At 49.7% G+C, this 16,984-nt stretch overlaps 1 protein-coding gene across 1 annotated transcript in view; it reads left to right on the top strand.

Annotated features, from left to right (window-relative positions):
- Positions 1-16,984, top strand: part of FBN3 (fibrillin 3) — a 117,487-nt gene that overhangs the window by 75,167 nt on the left and 25,336 nt on the right. The window contains 21 exon segments of the mRNA XM_040537802.1: positions 329-472; positions 1,075-1,194; positions 1,668-1,793; positions 2,289-2,411; positions 3,108-3,383; positions 3,779-3,832; positions 6,228-6,353; positions 7,324-7,449; positions 9,027-9,146; positions 9,957-10,094; positions 10,183-10,233; positions 10,746-10,871; positions 11,597-11,824; positions 11,966-12,091; positions 12,360-12,488; positions 13,596-13,721; positions 14,654-14,779; positions 15,156-15,278; positions 16,095-16,220; positions 16,365-16,490; positions 16,835-16,957. Of these exon segments, the coding sequence (XP_040393736.1) occupies positions 329-472; positions 1,075-1,194; positions 1,668-1,793; positions 2,289-2,411; positions 3,108-3,383; positions 3,779-3,832; positions 6,228-6,353; positions 7,324-7,449; positions 9,027-9,146; positions 9,957-10,094; positions 10,183-10,233; positions 10,746-10,871; positions 11,597-11,824; positions 11,966-12,091; positions 12,360-12,488; positions 13,596-13,721; positions 14,654-14,779; positions 15,156-15,278; positions 16,095-16,220; positions 16,365-16,490; positions 16,835-16,957 (2,763 nt within the window).

Raw genomic sequence — 16,984 nt, 5'->3', positions numbered from 1 at the left:
TCACTCTCTGCTTCCCCAAAACAGACTTTTTCCCACCACCTTGGACTCTCTTCTTATGTGCATCTCTGTATAGCTCCTGGCTGAGAGCTGAGGCCTGCAGAAGTGCACTGGATGACAATAAATATCAGTTCTCACCTTAATTGCTGTGCAATCTTGTGGATGCCAGCAGGGTGAAGGCACATCTGGTACCACAGCACTCTGCAGAGCATTCTGAGGCAGCTCAGTTTGTGTCTGCAGCACCATGGTGGACTTACTGCTCCTCCTTCAAGAGGACAGAAACGGGAAGGGAGCTGTAATATCTGTCTGATGCTGTCTCTGTGCTTTCCAGGAACTGCCACTTTAAATCAGACCATTGACATCTGCAAGCATTTCACTAACCTCTGCCTGAACGGACGCTGCATCCCCACCCCATCCAGCTACCGCTGTGAGTGCAACATGGGGTACAAGCAAGATGTGCGTGGAGAATGCATTGGTGAGTGGAATCTGCTTGACACACACACAGGTCGGCGCCCACCGTGCACCAGCCCCATGCAAGCTCCTGACATCACCTTAGGCTGCTGCCCCAACAACCCACATCCCAGACAGAGCTCCCTATGAGAGGCTGTAGTTGGGCTCATGTCAGCTAATGAAGCTGGAAGAAGATGGAAAGGATTTGTCTACCCAGCAATGGTGACAACTCTCCTTTGGTAGCCATAACATTGCCATTGGCTTAGCTGCTTGTCACTGCTTAGCAGATTCCCAAGACAACCTATATTCTCCCTCCTTCGCTCAGTGGGCAGAGCTTCCAAAAAGACATGGAAGAGGTCAAGCTTTCTGGTCTGCAGGCTTCTGATCCCTTTCTCCTCTGACTGTACTCTCTACGTGGTCATTATCATGTATTCAGGCCTGGCTGGCTTTACCTTTCAACCAGCTCCAGCTTTTGGCTCCTCAATGCAGAATGTGACTGCTTTCATCCTTGCTGGCCATGCTGTCAATGGGTGCAGCAACTCACAGAAGCCAGCATTTGTTGCCTTTCCCAGTAGCTGTGTGTGTGTTCCCTTAGTGACTCACAGGTTTAAGCTTTTCTTCTTGCAGATGTGGATGAGTGTTCCAGCAGCCCCTGTGTGCACGGTGATTGTGTGAACACACCTGGCTCCTATCACTGCAAGTGCCATGAAGGCTTCCAGAGCACCCCTACAAAGCAGGCTTGCATCGGTATGTCTTTTCTGTCCCTGCCTTTTGGGGGAGACACTGTATGCTACACCAATTTCAGCAGGATTATCAAAGAGTTAAGTTAAAAGTTAGTTGTCTCTGAGACACTTAGTAGTAAGCCTGTCCATGGCTTTTTGTATGAGTTTTTTTTGCTGCCTACTATGGGCTTGAACAGGCATAGGATCATTTCAGATACAAGGGGAGCCCTAGGGCAGGATATCAACCAGGACATCATGGAAGTCCTGAGATCCCAGAGCTCTAAAATCTCAAAACTAGTGCTGCTCCCAGAACATGCAGAGAGCTTTTCATACATTTCCACCTCTAGCAGTTTGCACAGAGGAGAAGACTGTCATCCTGGAGCAGAATACACTGTGAAAGACTGAGAGCACTTTTCTGGGTTTCTTATGGAGCTGATTAAGCTGGAACTGATCCTCAATCCACCTGCTGCTGATTTCCTATATTTATTTCCCTGCCAGATATTGATGAGTGCATCATGAATGGAGTGATGTGCAGGAATGGACGCTGTGTTAATACTGATGGCAGCTTTCAGTGTATCTGCAATGCTGGCTTTGAAATCACCCCTGATGGCAAGAACTGCGTTGGTAAGCTATTTCCTGATATGTCATCATCCATCGCCTTGGGGAAGTTGGAGCTGAGCTGAGACTATATCCTGCCTGGGGGATACTTTAATCTGAGCTGAGACTACATCCTGCCTGGGGGGATACTTTAATCTGTGCTGATCTTCCTTCATCCTGGATAGACACTGCTATGGCAGAGTGTATCTTGAGTGGGTATCTCTTGGGAGGAGAGGAGAGCAGAGCAGAGCAGAGCAGAGGTATGGAAGCAAGATACTCTCTATCACCTTGAGAGTTGCTGCCTCCAGAAGCTAAGGTACAAGTCCTGCTGCAAGCTGAACCAGCTGACTGAGGTACAGGACAGTTCTTAACAGGAGCAGCAGTGAGAACTTTGCCTGAGGATTAGCACCTACTGCTGTAAGAAGCAATTTGACTACAAGTTTGGTGACAGGAGTGTCTGAGCACAGGAGAGTCTGCTGGAGCTCTCAGGCCCTGCTCATTTTTTCTGCTTGTCCTCCTCAGATCACGATGAATGTGCCACAACCAATATGTGCCTCAATGGGATGTGTATCAATGAAGATGGCAGCTTCAAATGTATCTGTAAGCCAGGTTTTGTGCTGGCTCCCAACGGACGGTACTGTGTCGGTGAGTAGGCCTCTGAGCTTGGCCTCTGCCCTCTTCCCAGCCTGTCACACATGTTTTTGGGGACTTGCAAGGAGTCTGAGGCCAAGGGAAGCTAAGAAAAACCAAGCCTGGTTCCAGGCATCTCCTGCTCTGCTGCCAGAAATTCTTCCCTAACAACAGAGTGGGCACAAGGGAAAATTTTATTGCACCTCAACTATTTCAGTGCAAATTTGAGCTTAAATCCTCTTTCCACAGGAGGTTAAGCAGGGCTGTGAAGCTCTGTATGGCTTACACAGTGTTAGCTGGAAGCCATCATCTTCATGGCTTCCCCAGCCTCTACAGTATCTTCCACCAGGGTTCGTGTGTCACCTCCCAAAGCCAGGAAGTTTAGGGTGTGAAGGCAGAGTGGAGAAAGGAAGAAGAGGAAAATGTAGCACTCCTCTAACACACTGCTGTGACACAAGGTGAATTCTCTGTCTCACTGCTCCATTAACATAGCAGAGTACAGACCCTGCTGCTCTGAGAAGGGGCTCAGTCTCAGGAGACTGAAGACTTCCAGATCCCTATTCCTTTCCTTGAATCATCAGCAGAGCCTGGCAGAACATTATGCTAAAGCATCATAATAATGCTAATAAGCTAATGCAATAAGCTAAAGCCCCTTTCTGTGTTCTCCTGCCCATGGGTAGCTTAACAGCCAGTTTGTGCTTCCTCTTCCAGACATCGACGAGTGTGAGACACCAGGAATCTGTATGAATGGCTGGTGCATAAACACAGAAGGCTCCTTCCGATGTGAATGCCTTGGAGGCCTGGCTATCGGGGTGGATGGACGAGTCTGTGTGGACACCCACATGCGCAGCACCTGTTATGGAGGCATTAAAAAGGGCACGTGTGCGCGGCCCTTTCCAGGAGCAGTCACGAAGTCCGAGTGCTGCTGTGCTAACCCAGATCATGGTTTTGGAGAGCCCTGCCAACCCTGTCCTGCCAAAAACTCTGGTGAGCTCCTCTTCCGTCTGGGTTTGCAAAAAGCCAAGAAGGTGCTCAGAGATGATGTTCTGAGTCTGTGACAGGTTCTTCACGAGATGGCCTAGACAGCTTGGCAATGGTATGGAAAAGCCATGGGCAGGGGGAAAGGGGTGTAACCTTGCAGTCAACAAATTTAGGTTGAATCAACAAGCAAATCTGATGCTGATCTCATTGCAGAGATTCTCACAGTTTTGGACTATTAGCTGTGAGTACCAGCTCTAAAATATACATTGCCTAAGTGTAAACAGACACTGCTTGGAAGCCCACAAATGACATTCTAACAAACAAACAATAAATCCCAGATTAATGCCACTGTGCTTGAACTGTCCAGAAACGCTAATGGCTCTGTTGTGCTTTCTCCGCAGCTGAATTCCAGGCACTCTGCAGCAGCGGCATTGGAATAACAGCTGATGGCAGAGGTACATGCATCCCAAATACTATATTCTAGATAGACACATCTAAAGTCATTCTCAGCTCTTTCTTTCATCTGCTTTTAACTGAGTGTGCATACATCTGTGTGACTGTGGGAGCATGTGCCATAAGGGACTCAGCGCTGTGGAGGAGCATTAGAACATTATGCCTGTGTACGTGAGAGCACTTTGTGAGTAAGCTCGGGGGAGGCTGCATAGCCTGGGTGGTTGTGAGTGTATGCAAGGTCGTATCTCTGTGTTAGTGAGTGTCTGTGGGTGGACATGAGCTTGGGCACAAGGGGATAGGGGTGTTCTATGTCTTTCCTCCTCCCTACAAAAGCTTGAGTTAATATTAAGCAAACAACCCTGCAGACTGCATATTGAATCAAGTAGTTGATTTCTGGCACCCTGCAGCAACTCCATTTCTGGGGATGTGAACACAGAGTTTAATTTTATGCACTGCTTTGATAGGAGTGAAGAGTGTGACCAGTTGCATCCTCTTGGTTATTTCCCTCCTCTGTCCTCCAGCTCCTAGGTCGCAGAAGAGGGTTCACAGTCTTCCAAGGACAGGGAGGTGATAAGTGCATGTTGTGCTGCATGAGACATGTTGCCAAGGGGCTGCTTTGAATTAGACAGCTGTGCAAGATGTCAGGCAGGCAGCCACGCTGCCAGCCCTGGGCAGTGCTTGGATTAGCAGGAAGAACACAAGGCAGCCAGCTATCTATGGTCTTTCAAAACTTTCCAAATGGGAATGAGCCAGAGGCAAAATGCTGGTGGCTTCTTGGGCTTCCTTCCAGGGTACCATTTCTTGGCCGAAATCAGTCTCGGGCTGATGATAAGATGCTTTCTAGCAAGATATTAATGTCAGACATGCTTTGGTCAGCCCAGAACTGCCTGCAGCCAGGGTTATTTACACTCAGCACCTCTCCAGGGTTGCAGTTCCCTGGGGATGTAACTGAACTCCAACTGCATGGAGGCAAAGGCCAGCAATGTCTGGAAAGCCCCAGCCTGGGCTGCTTGCCACCTGGCACTATGGCACTGCGAGGACACTGCTGTACAAATGAAAATGTGCCTTGTTCAGTGGGGAGGCTGTTTCTTGCCATGATAATATCTTTTTGCCTGGCCACGAGAGGTTTGCTTCAAAAAAAGAGGTTTGCAAAAAAGGGCAGTGAAATGATATCAGCACAAAGCAGGAGGAGCTGTCCATATGGCTGCCACCCCTCCGTGTTGCTCTCCTCATGTTCTTGGTTCTGTTGACATGGAGCACTCTCCTCTTAAGGACAGAACTCCCAGTATGGGGGGGCAGGAGGTTGGTGATGGCAGGGACACCCACATCTCTTGACTGCCAGACCTCCTGCAGGCCTGAGTCCACCCACCATGCACGTGGGTAGCAGTGGCCTGTGATACCCACTGCACATCATTGCAGAACAGTCCCAAAATCTCTCAGGCTGGGATAGGTTTGTCCAAGGCACCTTGCAAGTCTTTGAAGCTGAGATTTTGACATCCTACAGGCTCATTGGCCCATGGCCCTGCCCTCACCCGAACATAACACTCCCCTCTTTCCCCGCCCTGCCATCACCACACACTCTCCCTTAGGTCCTCACATCTCTCATTCCAGGGTGCCAAGCTGTTCTCAAACAGTTCTTTATGTCAAACAGTAGGAAAAGGAAATTCACTTTGGCCTGACTGGGACTTCTTCCAGCCTGGTGACTGTGTGGTCAGTGAGTCTATGCAAGTCTGGGAACCACGGCTAGGTTAGGGGCCACAGGGATTCAGTGCCATTGGACGGGCTTTGCTGTGACCATCTAGCCATGGGCATGACCCTTTGCCAGTCCAGCTGCCCACAGGGTGCTCTCCAGCATGTCTGGGTGCTCTTTTCCTGTTCTACCTCTAGCAATGGTCCTCTGTGGTAGGGCTGGATGTGCACAGGTAGGTTGCCCATCATGCTCTGTGTTTACTCCAGTTGTCCCCAGCATCTTGCTCACAGCACCTTCCACCTTCTTGCCTATTGAAATAGGCAGGACAATTAAATGGTCTGGTATGTGGGAGACAGGCACTGTCAGTAGACTCAAGAAGATAACAGAAGGACCAGAGAGCCCTCCATGTGGTAATGAGTCTGGATGCATCTTAACTCCTTGTCCAGTTCTCTCCTCCTGAGCTCAGAGCCCTGTACCATATCAGCTGTGTATCCCCAGCTCCAAAGTACTGGGAAGAAAGGGGTGAGGCTCCCCAGAGCTTACTAGGTTACACCAAGAGGGTAGGTGGGACAAGAAGGAGAGATTTCTGCAGAGGGGTGCCCTAGCTGGCTACTGACATCAAGAAGCAATGAAGAATTAGAGTATGGAAGATTTCTTTGTCTGTGGTTGGCCATGATCCATCTAATTTGACTTCCTTCTCTGTGCAGACATCAATGAATGTGCCCTTAACCCAGACATCTGCCCCAACGGCATGTGTGAGAACCTGCGTGGGAGCTACCGCTGCATCTGCAACCTGGGCTATGAGTCAGATCCCACGGGCAAGAACTGTGTGGGTGAGTTCAGGGCAGCCCAAGCCCAGTCTGTCATAAGGAAGCAGTGCGGCATAGTCCAGTGGTAGTAGGGAGGGGGTGCACATGCAGCGTATGAGGCTAGGAACCAGACACAGACCTTCACAGTGCAGCTGCACAGGAGCCTGAGGTGATACAGCAGCTGATGCCCTCAGCACTGTCTGTATTCAGGGGTGCCTTCTCCACGTGGAAAAGCACAAGGTACTGTGTGAGAAAATGTACATATGGGGTTTAACATACTTTCCACGTAGCATTGCTTTGAGGATGGGACTATATCTCCCCCTTGTCATCTCGCTAAACCTGTTGCTGTAGGATTGCTCTACAGTCAAGAAAGGGGCAGGCCACTCTGGAACACGGTCCAGACCCCCCCAGGTGTGGATTGAGGCACACCAGATCACCTGCTGTCCACCTTCCATTGACTGGATAAAGAACCTGAGTAGAAGGGAGGGATAGATGACATAAATCACAGGAGTGTTTGTGGAGGAACCCTCAGGACCTATTCCGACCTCCTACACAGAGTAGAACTGCCACCAGTACAAGAAACATCACCTGGTGATGATACCAAGGTGTCAGGCATGAAAACACCAGACCCTCAAGAGACAGCAAGGGCAGTGAGTGCTAAGAAAGATGCTGGGCTGTATGGGGTGGACTAGCCTACTCTAGAAATACCAGCACTGCCTAAGCTGGGTTAAGTCCCTAGAGAGGTGCATCCTACTACCTAGTGTTGCTGAAAGCAGTCAGTGTTTGCGAGGCTGATGTCTTTTTGTCTCAACTACCTTCTGGTTTTGTCTGCAGACCTGTATGTGTTTGCTTACACACGTCATGCCTTGTATAGTATTGATCTGGGCAAAAAGGAGCATTTCTGTGCCTCTCAGGCTGTTGGAGTGCTGTAGGGCTGGCAAACTGAAAGAATGGACCCTGGTGTTGTAGCTCAGAAACCCTATCTTTTTCACAGACGTTGATGAATGTACTGTCAATCGTTTGCTGTGTGACAACGGACTGTGCCGCAACACACCTGGCAGCTACACCTGCACCTGCCCAAAGGGCTTTGTCTTCAGGACTGAGACAGACACCTGTGAAGGTAATGTGACTCTTAAGACAACAGAGAGCATCTTTGCAAGTTATGAAGAGTGAGCTATGTCTTGTCATCCTGCCCGAAATGAGCTCAAAGTTTAATGTGTCTTTGGTTCTCTTTTGCCCGCAGTGGTTTGAGCTGGAGCAGGGCCAGGTTTGGGGATTATTTTTTTTTTCCAGAGGGAATTTCACTCTTTATTCAAAATAGTGGACATACAAACCCCAAAACGTCTGAGCTTTTCAGTGACTGCAAACCAGAACAATTTCCTCCAAGCTCCCAAAATTGTAGCTAGAACCTGACCAAAATTACAAATTTGGGGTATTTGATTGAAAGCTTACAGTTTGTAGTAGGAGAGATTTGTTTGCTGACCACAAAGCCCCAAACTCCCCAGGGAAGTAGTCACTGCACCAAGCCTGTCGGAGTTTAAGAAGCGTTTGGACTGTGCACTTAGTCACATGGTCTGAATTTTTGGGTTGACCTGTGTGGTGCCAGGAGTTGGACTCGATGATCCTTGTGGATCCCTTCCAACTCGGGATATTCTATGATTCTATGAAAACACTGGCACTTTATGCATCTGTTTAGACAAAACCCTCATTATCTGTAAAGAACGTGATAAATGGCAAATGCCAAGAAGCCTCACATCTGATGCAGACAAGCACGTAAAGGCCATGGTCAACATTGTGGCTGCTCCCCCTTAGCCAGCAGCATCCCTGAGTGAGTGAGTCCATCATTCAGGATTAAAAGGAGGACAGGGACAGGGGACATTATAGCAGCAGTCTGCTACAGGCCACCTGATCAAGAAGACCAAGCAGATGAAGCCTTTTACAGACAGATAGAACCAGCCTTTCATTCACAAGCCCTAGTCCTCATAGGGGAAGGCTGGTGGGGAATGGGAAACTCAAAGGGCAGCCTTGGGTGCAGTGACCATGAAATGGTGCAGTTTTGGATCTAGAGTGCAGCAAAGAGGGAGCACAGAAAGCTTAGTACCCTGGACTTCGGCCTCTTCAGGGATCTGCTTGATAAAGTAATACGGGACAAAGCCCTGGAGGGAAGAAAGGCCCAAGAAAGCTGGTTAATATTCAAGGATCACCTCCTTCAAACTCGGAAGCGATGCATCCCAACAAAGAGGAAATTGGGCAAAAATGCCAGGTGGCCTGCATGAATGAACAAGGAGCTCCTGGCCAAACACAAGCAGAAAACAAGTCCTACAGAGAGTGAAAGCAAGGACAGATAGCATGGAAGAGATACAGAGACATTGCCTGAGCAGCCAGGGACCGGATTAGGAAAGCCAAAGCCCTACAATTTCCCAGTAGTTCCATCGACGAGCCTCAATCCATCTATTTCCCCAATGCTGAAGAAGCTCGCTAATTTCAGTGCCTGCTGTCAGAGCCTATCCACTTTGAGATGGCGCATACTTGGAGTTGTACATGCAGGATTCTTACGGCCTGGACTGGTGAACTTCTGAGCAGCTGAAAATTTCCCTTCTTCATGTTCTTTGCTTCTTGCCCCCCCAAGTCCCTGGCCCAGAAGACTGCGTCCCACAGCGCTTACTTACCACAGTGACAGTCCATTTCTTTCTGCAGATATCAATGAGTGCACCTCTAACCCTTGCGTGAACGGTGTCTGCAGGAACAATGCTGGCTCCTTTGCTTGTGAATGCTCCCCAGGCAGCAAGCTGGACCCCAGTGGCACCATCTGTGTGGGTAAGGATATGGCCTTCTGGAGGCAACTCCAGGACACTGATTATCAGCGCTGCCCTACAGCAGCCCTTGCTGTTCACCTGAAGCAAGTCCTGTGATCGTAGCCCAGGGATGGATATCCTTTGAGGCCTTTCTTTCTCATCTTGTGTTTTCTTATTGTTAATTGTAGCAATTAACATCACTTATGCATCCAGGAAACCTGAAATGCTGAAACTTCAGACAGTGCTCTGGGCATTGTACCAGACAGAAATCCCTAATTGTGCTGCAGCAAGACAAAGCACAGGCATGGGGCCCAAGGGGACCCTACAGCTCATGATGGTGTATTCTCACTCACCAGATGGATTTGTAGTGTGCTGAGATGAAGGCACATCAAGATGAAGTAGATCCCTTCTCATCAAGATGATGAGAAGGTACTCACTTCCTAGATGGTCAGGGCCTTGCATGGCGTTGGTGTATAGCAACCTGGGGCAGCTATGCAGAAGGGACTCTTTCTATCCAGAAGAGGAGCAGGCTGAGAATAGAAAAAGGGCAGGACACGGAACTGATGCAATTGTAGTTGTGTCAGAGAGCACATAAATGCTGCTCCACAGCATAGCAGTGGGACACGGCTCTAAGGAACAGCAGTTTGGGTCCATGCTACAAAGTGCTTGGCCCCATGCCTGATAAATAAAGTGGAGACAGAAAGCAATAGTCACACTGCAGCTTACGTATAGTTTCTCCTACCTGCTTATTGTGAAAGGCTGGCTGTTATGAAGTTGGGAACATTAGCCAAGGAGCAGCTCTTGACTCAAAGCCTTGCCTTTGTCCCTGCAGACAGCATGAAAGGGACATGCTGGCTGAACATCCAGGATGGACGTTGTGAGGTGAACATCAACGGGGCCACATTGAAATCAGAGTGCTGTGCAACACTGGGAGCAGCATGGGGCAGCCCCTGTGAGCGCTGTGAGATTGGTAAGGTTCTTCTTGGCAAACAAATCATGAAAGTAGGATGCAGCCCATTTATCTGCCAATGTTCCTCTGTTATCTTGTTTTCTTGCAGATACTGCCTGTCCCCGGGGCTATGCCAGGATGAAGGGGGTCACATGTGAAGGTAAAGTGTTGCAGGACACAGAAGACTTTTTTAATTGGGAACATAGTCATTGTTTATTTGTTGTTTTTCTGCATCTTTGAGTTTGGATACAGCTGGTTGGAGTCTCATACCTTCTGTGTTATTTCGTGCTTTCTTGCTTTGGCATCTGGCCTGAACACTGCAGACGGGTTGCTCTAAATGGAGGCCGTTCAGTGGTGTGTAGCACCAGTGTGTGTACACACAGCAGTTATGTTTGTGCGTTGTGGTGCTGCTCTGTCAGCTCTGTGCCAGCTGTGGACCTGTGCAACAGGACCACCCTCTCTGTCTGCTCCTCTCTGATGCAGCCTCCTTGCAAAAGTGTCTGGGTATGGCAGTGCCTGTGCCTGTAGCATGTTTTTCAGTGTGACAAGCTTCCAGTGCTAGCCAGGTGGGCAGCTCTGTGCTCTTTCCAGCTTCTCCAGGAGCCCCTCGAAGCCGTACTGGGCACGACTATGTGCCACCCTCATGCCTGCCTCTTGCTTTCCTGCCAACAGATGTAAATGAGTGTGAAGTGTTCCCTGGCGTCTGTCCAAACGGCCGCTGTGTAAACACCGCCGGGTCCTTTCGGTGTGAGTGTCCAGAAGGGCTGACCCTCGACGGCACCGCTAGGACATGTGTGGGTAAGAACATCTCATCTGGTCCATCTGATCAAGACCCCTGATGTCTGTTCAGCCATCTCCACATAGGCCCAACCATCCCATATCCAACCACATGCCATCAATCAGTCCCCAAGACTGCTGCTGTCTGCAGCATGTAAAACTTGTTAGGAGCAGCCAAAGCAAGCAGCCCAATCAAGGCAAGTGTGCCACAGCTTCATGTCCCAGGTCCAGCCAGTAGTGCAACCTTTGTCCTTGCGTGGATATCAGGAGTAGCCAATTCTGCGTGCTATGTTTTCAAAGGTCCACCACTTCTGTTCATCACGGCTGTTACAGTGATCAGACTTCAAGCAGATAACCTAACAATACAGGTTAATGACCCTGTCCAGGAGCCCTAAAGCAACTCCCAGCTGCTTTCTGGGCACATCATGAAAAACGTGTGCCTTTCATAGGGTCATCTGCACTACTAGCTCCCCCAAGGAGGGACTGTTTTCTGGCCATTGTGCCAACAGTCACAGGCCAGCCATGTCCATATCAATCATCTTTAATATCATCCCAAACACGGTGGCCATTTATCCAAATGGCCCATACCTGGGCATTGTTTGGAGGATGTTTTCTGGCTCCAGCCAAAGCTGTTCTAAGGACAATGCTAACTATGGCACAGGGCTGATGTCCCAGAAAAAAAATACCTCTGGCCTTTCCAGAGGTCAGGTGCTGCAGGCAGGAACTCAGCTCTGCTCTCTCACCAGATGTGCGTGTGGAACAGTGCTACATGAAGTGGGATGAAGATGAGTGCACGGAGCCTCTGCCGGGCAAGTACCGGATTGACATGTGCTGCTGCTCTGTGGGCTCAGCCTGGGGCATCGATTGTGAAGAATGTCCCAAGATCGGCTCTAACGAGTACAAGGCCATCTGCCCAAGGGGACCTGGCTTTGCCAACCGAGGAGATGTGCTTTCTGGCAGGCCCTTCTACAAAGGTGAGAAGAAAGAGGGGAGTGGTTAATTGTGGGCTGTGCTCAGCCTATCTCAGCTACAGCCCAAGGAACCTGGTTCTGGGACCCTAAGTTCATTGCAGACATCCCTCTCCTGAAACACTGCTGTTCAACCTTCCCCTACAGATGTGAATGAATGTAAGGTCTTCTCTGGCCTGTGCACTCATGGGACCTGTCGGAACACCATCGGCAGTTTCAGATGTCTCTGTGGCAGTGGCTTTGCTCTGGATGCTGAAGAAAGGAACTGTACAGGTAAGGGAAAAAAAATGTTCCTCTGAACCACTCTTGCCCATCCCACTGCCTTGTGGGATGCTTAGCATTATGGTGGCACCCAGAGGAGTCGTGGCAATTATCTTAGGGATGTTCAGAGAAGCAAAGGGCAGAGTCACAAACAGCTTGTGACCCTCCTCCAGCTTGTGGTAGGAAGGATCAGCCCTGCACCAGGGAGAGGCAGCCCAGTGCCAGCTGTTGCGCTTTGTAGCCTGTCCTGCCACCACTAGCTGGTCTTCATCCCCCACAGATATCGACGAGTGCCGCATCTCACCAGACCTGTGTGGCCATGGCACCTGTGTCAACACGCCGGGCAGCTTTGAGTGTGAGTGCTTTGAAGGCTACGAGAGCGGCTTCATGATGATGAAGAACTGCATGGGTAAGGGCTCATCTCTAGGGCAAAGCAGCACCCTTACTGTTTTTCCCTGGGGAAGAGTGTCTCTGGTACCAGATCTGACAAATGACCTCATTCCAAGCTGCTGTCTATGTGTCTGGTTGTCCAGCTACCTATTTGTCTCATTCTTCTGGCTGCACCTGGGCACTGTCGATTACACAACAAATGACCTGGGCCTGTAGAGATGCTGTGAGAATTTTATTAGCTCTCTGTTCCCTGGTATCAAGCCAAATTTCTACATTGCCTTCTAGGGGCGTTGCAGGAGTCCTGATGCTGAGGAGAGATCCCTGACAGTGTTTGCTCTCCCCAGGGCAGTGAGTCTTCTACCTTTGTTTGGTTGCAAAGGCAGAACTGTGCTGAATGGCAGTACTTGTAGAGGAAGGGCTCTGTGTGAAGGGTTGAGAGTGCCATAGATGGTCCTGGGAGAACAGCAAAACATATGTAAATTGAAGTCAGAGGTTCATGAGACACAACACAGGCTCTCTGTGCATCAGTCCTGCATGTCAGCCTCAGGGGAAGTTCTCAAGTTTTATTAGGAATGCTGAAAGCAATGTCTCCACCCAGACCTTTTCGCATCCATTTATGAACTTCTTGTCTAATTATATTTTGATCAGCTGCCTGCTGATCCTATCTATCTCTACAACCTCCTGGGGCTAGAAGTATTTGCTTTTAACCAATTTAAATGATCCATTCTACTTTCACCAAAGGCACCCTTCTTGTATGGAAGCGTATAGTAAACCGTTGTTCTAAATTCAGCATAGACACTGCTTTGCTGATTCTGTGAGCATCAATCAAATTCTACTTCTCTTCAAACTGCAGAGTCTCAGTTACTTTAATGTCTTTTTATAAGGCAGCCACTCCATCCCCTTGGCTCTTTTGCTTAGCTTTCACAGTGTATCCTAACTTGCAAAGATCCCAGCTGCACATACACAATGCTCAAGATGTGGGCACACTTTATACAGCAGCAAACTGATTCTTTCTGTCCTCACAATTCTTTCTGATGATGACAAATTTTGGGGGGCTTTTTTGGCTGCCACATTGGGAAAACCCAGCTGAAGGGAACAATTAACCACATTTCATGTCACTCTGCAGATATCAATGAGTGCGAGCAGGACCCACTGCTGTGCCGAGGCGGGATCTGCATGAACACAGATGGCAGCTTTGAATGTATCTGCCCGCCTGGACACGAGCTGACTTCTGAAGGGAACATTTGTGTAGGTAAGGTGATGGAAAGCTATGTTATGACCATAGTCTGATCAAGGATAATGATGCAGGGAGACTTGAGTCTTGAGACTTGAGGCCAATGAATTTTCTTCCAATCCCATGTATGTGTAGAACACACTCAACCAGGAAGTTCTGAGATGACTCCCAGGGTTTCACTGCATTTATGTCTCTTGTTCTACCTGCTCTTCATTGAATACAGAGCAGTGGGGTGCTGGTAAGGAGAAGGCAGATCTCGGTTTTCTACTGGCTGCTATAGCTATATCTCTACCAGTAAATTAAATATTCTCTAGGCCTGAAGCCCCACGATCTCTACCCACACATATCCATACAACCAAGGTCTAGCCTCCCAAGCAAGTTGGTGACACCCCAAGTAGGAATGGTTCCTAGTCCCTTTTAATCTCTGAGATTGGTCTAGGCAGTGTGAGGCAGTGTCAAGTGCTTGTTATGTGTTAAACAACCAAGTTTTAGTGCTCATTTGTAGCTTTGTTTAGACCATTTGCACAGCCATAACCTGCAAGCCAGCAATAAGTGTGCAAGTGAAAGGAACTTGCCTAGGGCAGACTGAGCTGAGCTGGGTTCTAGCATGATCAGGAATCTGTGTTTCAGGCTCCTGGGAATCATAAACAGCACCAAGTAATGATGGGAGGAGGCAGTGAATTGCTGACTCAGAGAGGACAGAAGAATGAAGGTAGAGTTAAATCAGACCAGCCTGGGGCTGAGCCTAGGGACTGCAGGTCATGGCTCTGGGGAATCAGCCTGCTTTCTCTTCTCAGGACAGAAAGTACATGGGAGAGTATCAGGTCAGAAAGCAAGGACAAATTGAGTTTAGAGCCAGTAGTACATCAGGGTACCCAGGGCTGTGTATGAAATGATGCTCGACATGGTAGCAGGATGGCTGGCTGCTCAAACTCTTCTCTCCACCACAGATATCAATGAGTGCTCCCTCAGTGACAACCTGTGTCGCAATGGACGCTGTGTCAATATCATCGGTACCTACCAGTGTGCTTGTGATTCGGGCTTCCAGGCCACACCAGACAGACAGGGCTGTGTCGGTGAGTGCTCCACTTCTCCAAATGCTATGCCAAGACCCCAGTATGCATCCAGGACCCTCCTGGCTTCATACCTCTTATGATGCTCAGCAGGGTGCCTGAGTATACGTTAACATCAGGTGTGGGGGGAACCTCCTGCCTGTTGGCAAACGGTTATCACCAGCTATGAAACTTGTGAGCTGGGAAGTGGTTGACAGTGAAGGCAAGAATGCTTTCACCTGGGCAGGGGAGCTTTGTTCCCTCTGCAACAAGCCCATCATGAAGGCATCTCTCCCACCTTGTTCTTGCATGCTGGCACTGAATCTGAGCAGGTCTGCTGCAGTGCATGCATCCCAGCTTATGACTTAACTTGATGCCTGACTTCTCCCTTCACCCCCAGACATTGATGAGTGCACCATAACCAACGGTGGCTGTGACACGCACTGCTCCAACTCAGAGGGCAGCTATGAGTGCAGCTGCAGTGAAGGCTATGCACTGATGCCAGACAAGAGATCATGTGCAGGTGAGTGTTCAGCTTGGCTCTCGTAGGTGCTGTCCCAGGGTCCTCTGCATCCACTGCCTGCCAGACGTAGTGTGAGAGTGAGGGGGTCTCGTTTTTAGGTCACTTCTGGAGAGGTGATTTCTCTGGACTAAGGTTTGCTCTGCACTGCTGTCAGTTCACCTGGAGTACTGTGTCCAGTTCTGGGCTCCCCGGCACAAAAAAAGACAGGGATCTCCTGGAAAGAGTCCAGTGGAGGGCCACAAAGATGATACGGGGCCTGGAGCATCTCCCCTGCGAGGAAAGGCTGAGAGACCTGGGTCTGGTCAGCCTTGAGAAAAGAAGACTGAGAGGGGATCTTATCAATGTTTATAAATACCTGAAGCGTGGGAGACAGAGGGACATAGCCAACCACTTTTCAGTGCTCTGTGGGGACAGGACAAGGGGCAATGGCCACAAGATGGAGCCCAGGAAGTTCCACACCAACACGCGAAAGAACTTCTTCCCAGTGAGGGTGACGGAGCACTGGGACAGGCTGCCCAGGGAGGTTGTGGGGTCTCCTTCTCTGGAGATATTCAAGGCCCATCTGGACGCCTCCCTGGGCAACCTGCTCTAGGGAACCTGCTTTGGCAGGGGGGTTGGACCCAATGGTCTCGGGAGGTCCCTTCCAACCCCTACGATTCTGTGAGTCAATGTCCAGCCCCTCCTTACGGGCCCCCCAGGCCTGTATATAACTTGTTACACAGCCCCTCCTGTGACTCCCTCCTGCCCCTACTGCTCCCACAATACTCTTTCCCTGGCTCTAACTTCTTGACTTCAGGAATGGTTTCTTCTCTCTAGATATTGATGAATGTGAGGATAATCCAGACATCTGTGATGGTGGGCAGTGTACTAACATCCCTGGGGAGTATCGCTGCCTCTGCTTCGATGGCTTCATGGCATCCTTGGACATGAAGACTTGTATTGGTAAGGACATAGCTGTGCCCTGGGCACATCAACACTGTACCACGAGGCTGCTGGGGGAGGGAAGGAAGGAGAGAAGCAGAAGCTTGCCTCAAAGTCAGGACATGGTTGTTGTGGTGCTCAAAGCAAGCCCTTTTTCTCCTGCAGACGTGAATGAATGTGATCTCAACCCTAACATCTGCCTGCACGGCGAGTGTGAAAACACAAAGGGCTCCTTCATCTGCCACTGCCAGCTAGGCTACTTCGTCAAGAAGGGAACCACGGGCTGCACAGGTGGGAACACACCAGCAGTGAAGCCCTGGGGTGATGGTGGGAGCCCTCACAAACACCTCCTGCAGCTGCCCTGGAGGGAATACCATCCCTCTGATGGGGGATGCTGTGGGCACCCCTGGGGCTGGGAGCCCCTCCTGGGCAGGCACACACTGGCAGTAAGGCAAGTTTCAGGCAGGGTGACACTTTCCTGGTTTATAGCCAAGCCAGGGAGCTGTCCTTCCTTTTGTCTCTATATTCCAGAGGGGAACAAAGATCAGCTCTTCAGCTCAAGGATACAACCCCAGGGCAACCTGTTCTTGGGGAAGCTAAGTTGTGTCATGCTCTGATATTCTTCCTTCTTGCAGACATTGATGAATGTGAGATTGGGGCTCACAACTGCGACATGCATGCCTCCTGCATCAATGTGCCTGGGAGCTTCAAGTGCAAGTGTCGCACAGGCTGGCTTGGAGATGGGCTGAAGTGCAATGGTGAGTTCTCATCCTAGGAGAGCATAT

This window comes from Cygnus olor, chromosome 26 (assembly GCF_009769625.2).
Source record: "Cygnus olor isolate bCygOlo1 chromosome 26, bCygOlo1.pri.v2, whole genome shotgun sequence".
NCBI lineage: Eukaryota > Metazoa > Chordata > Aves > Anseriformes > Anatidae > Cygnus > Cygnus olor.
This window is presented reverse-complemented; position numbering and strand designations above follow the sequence as displayed.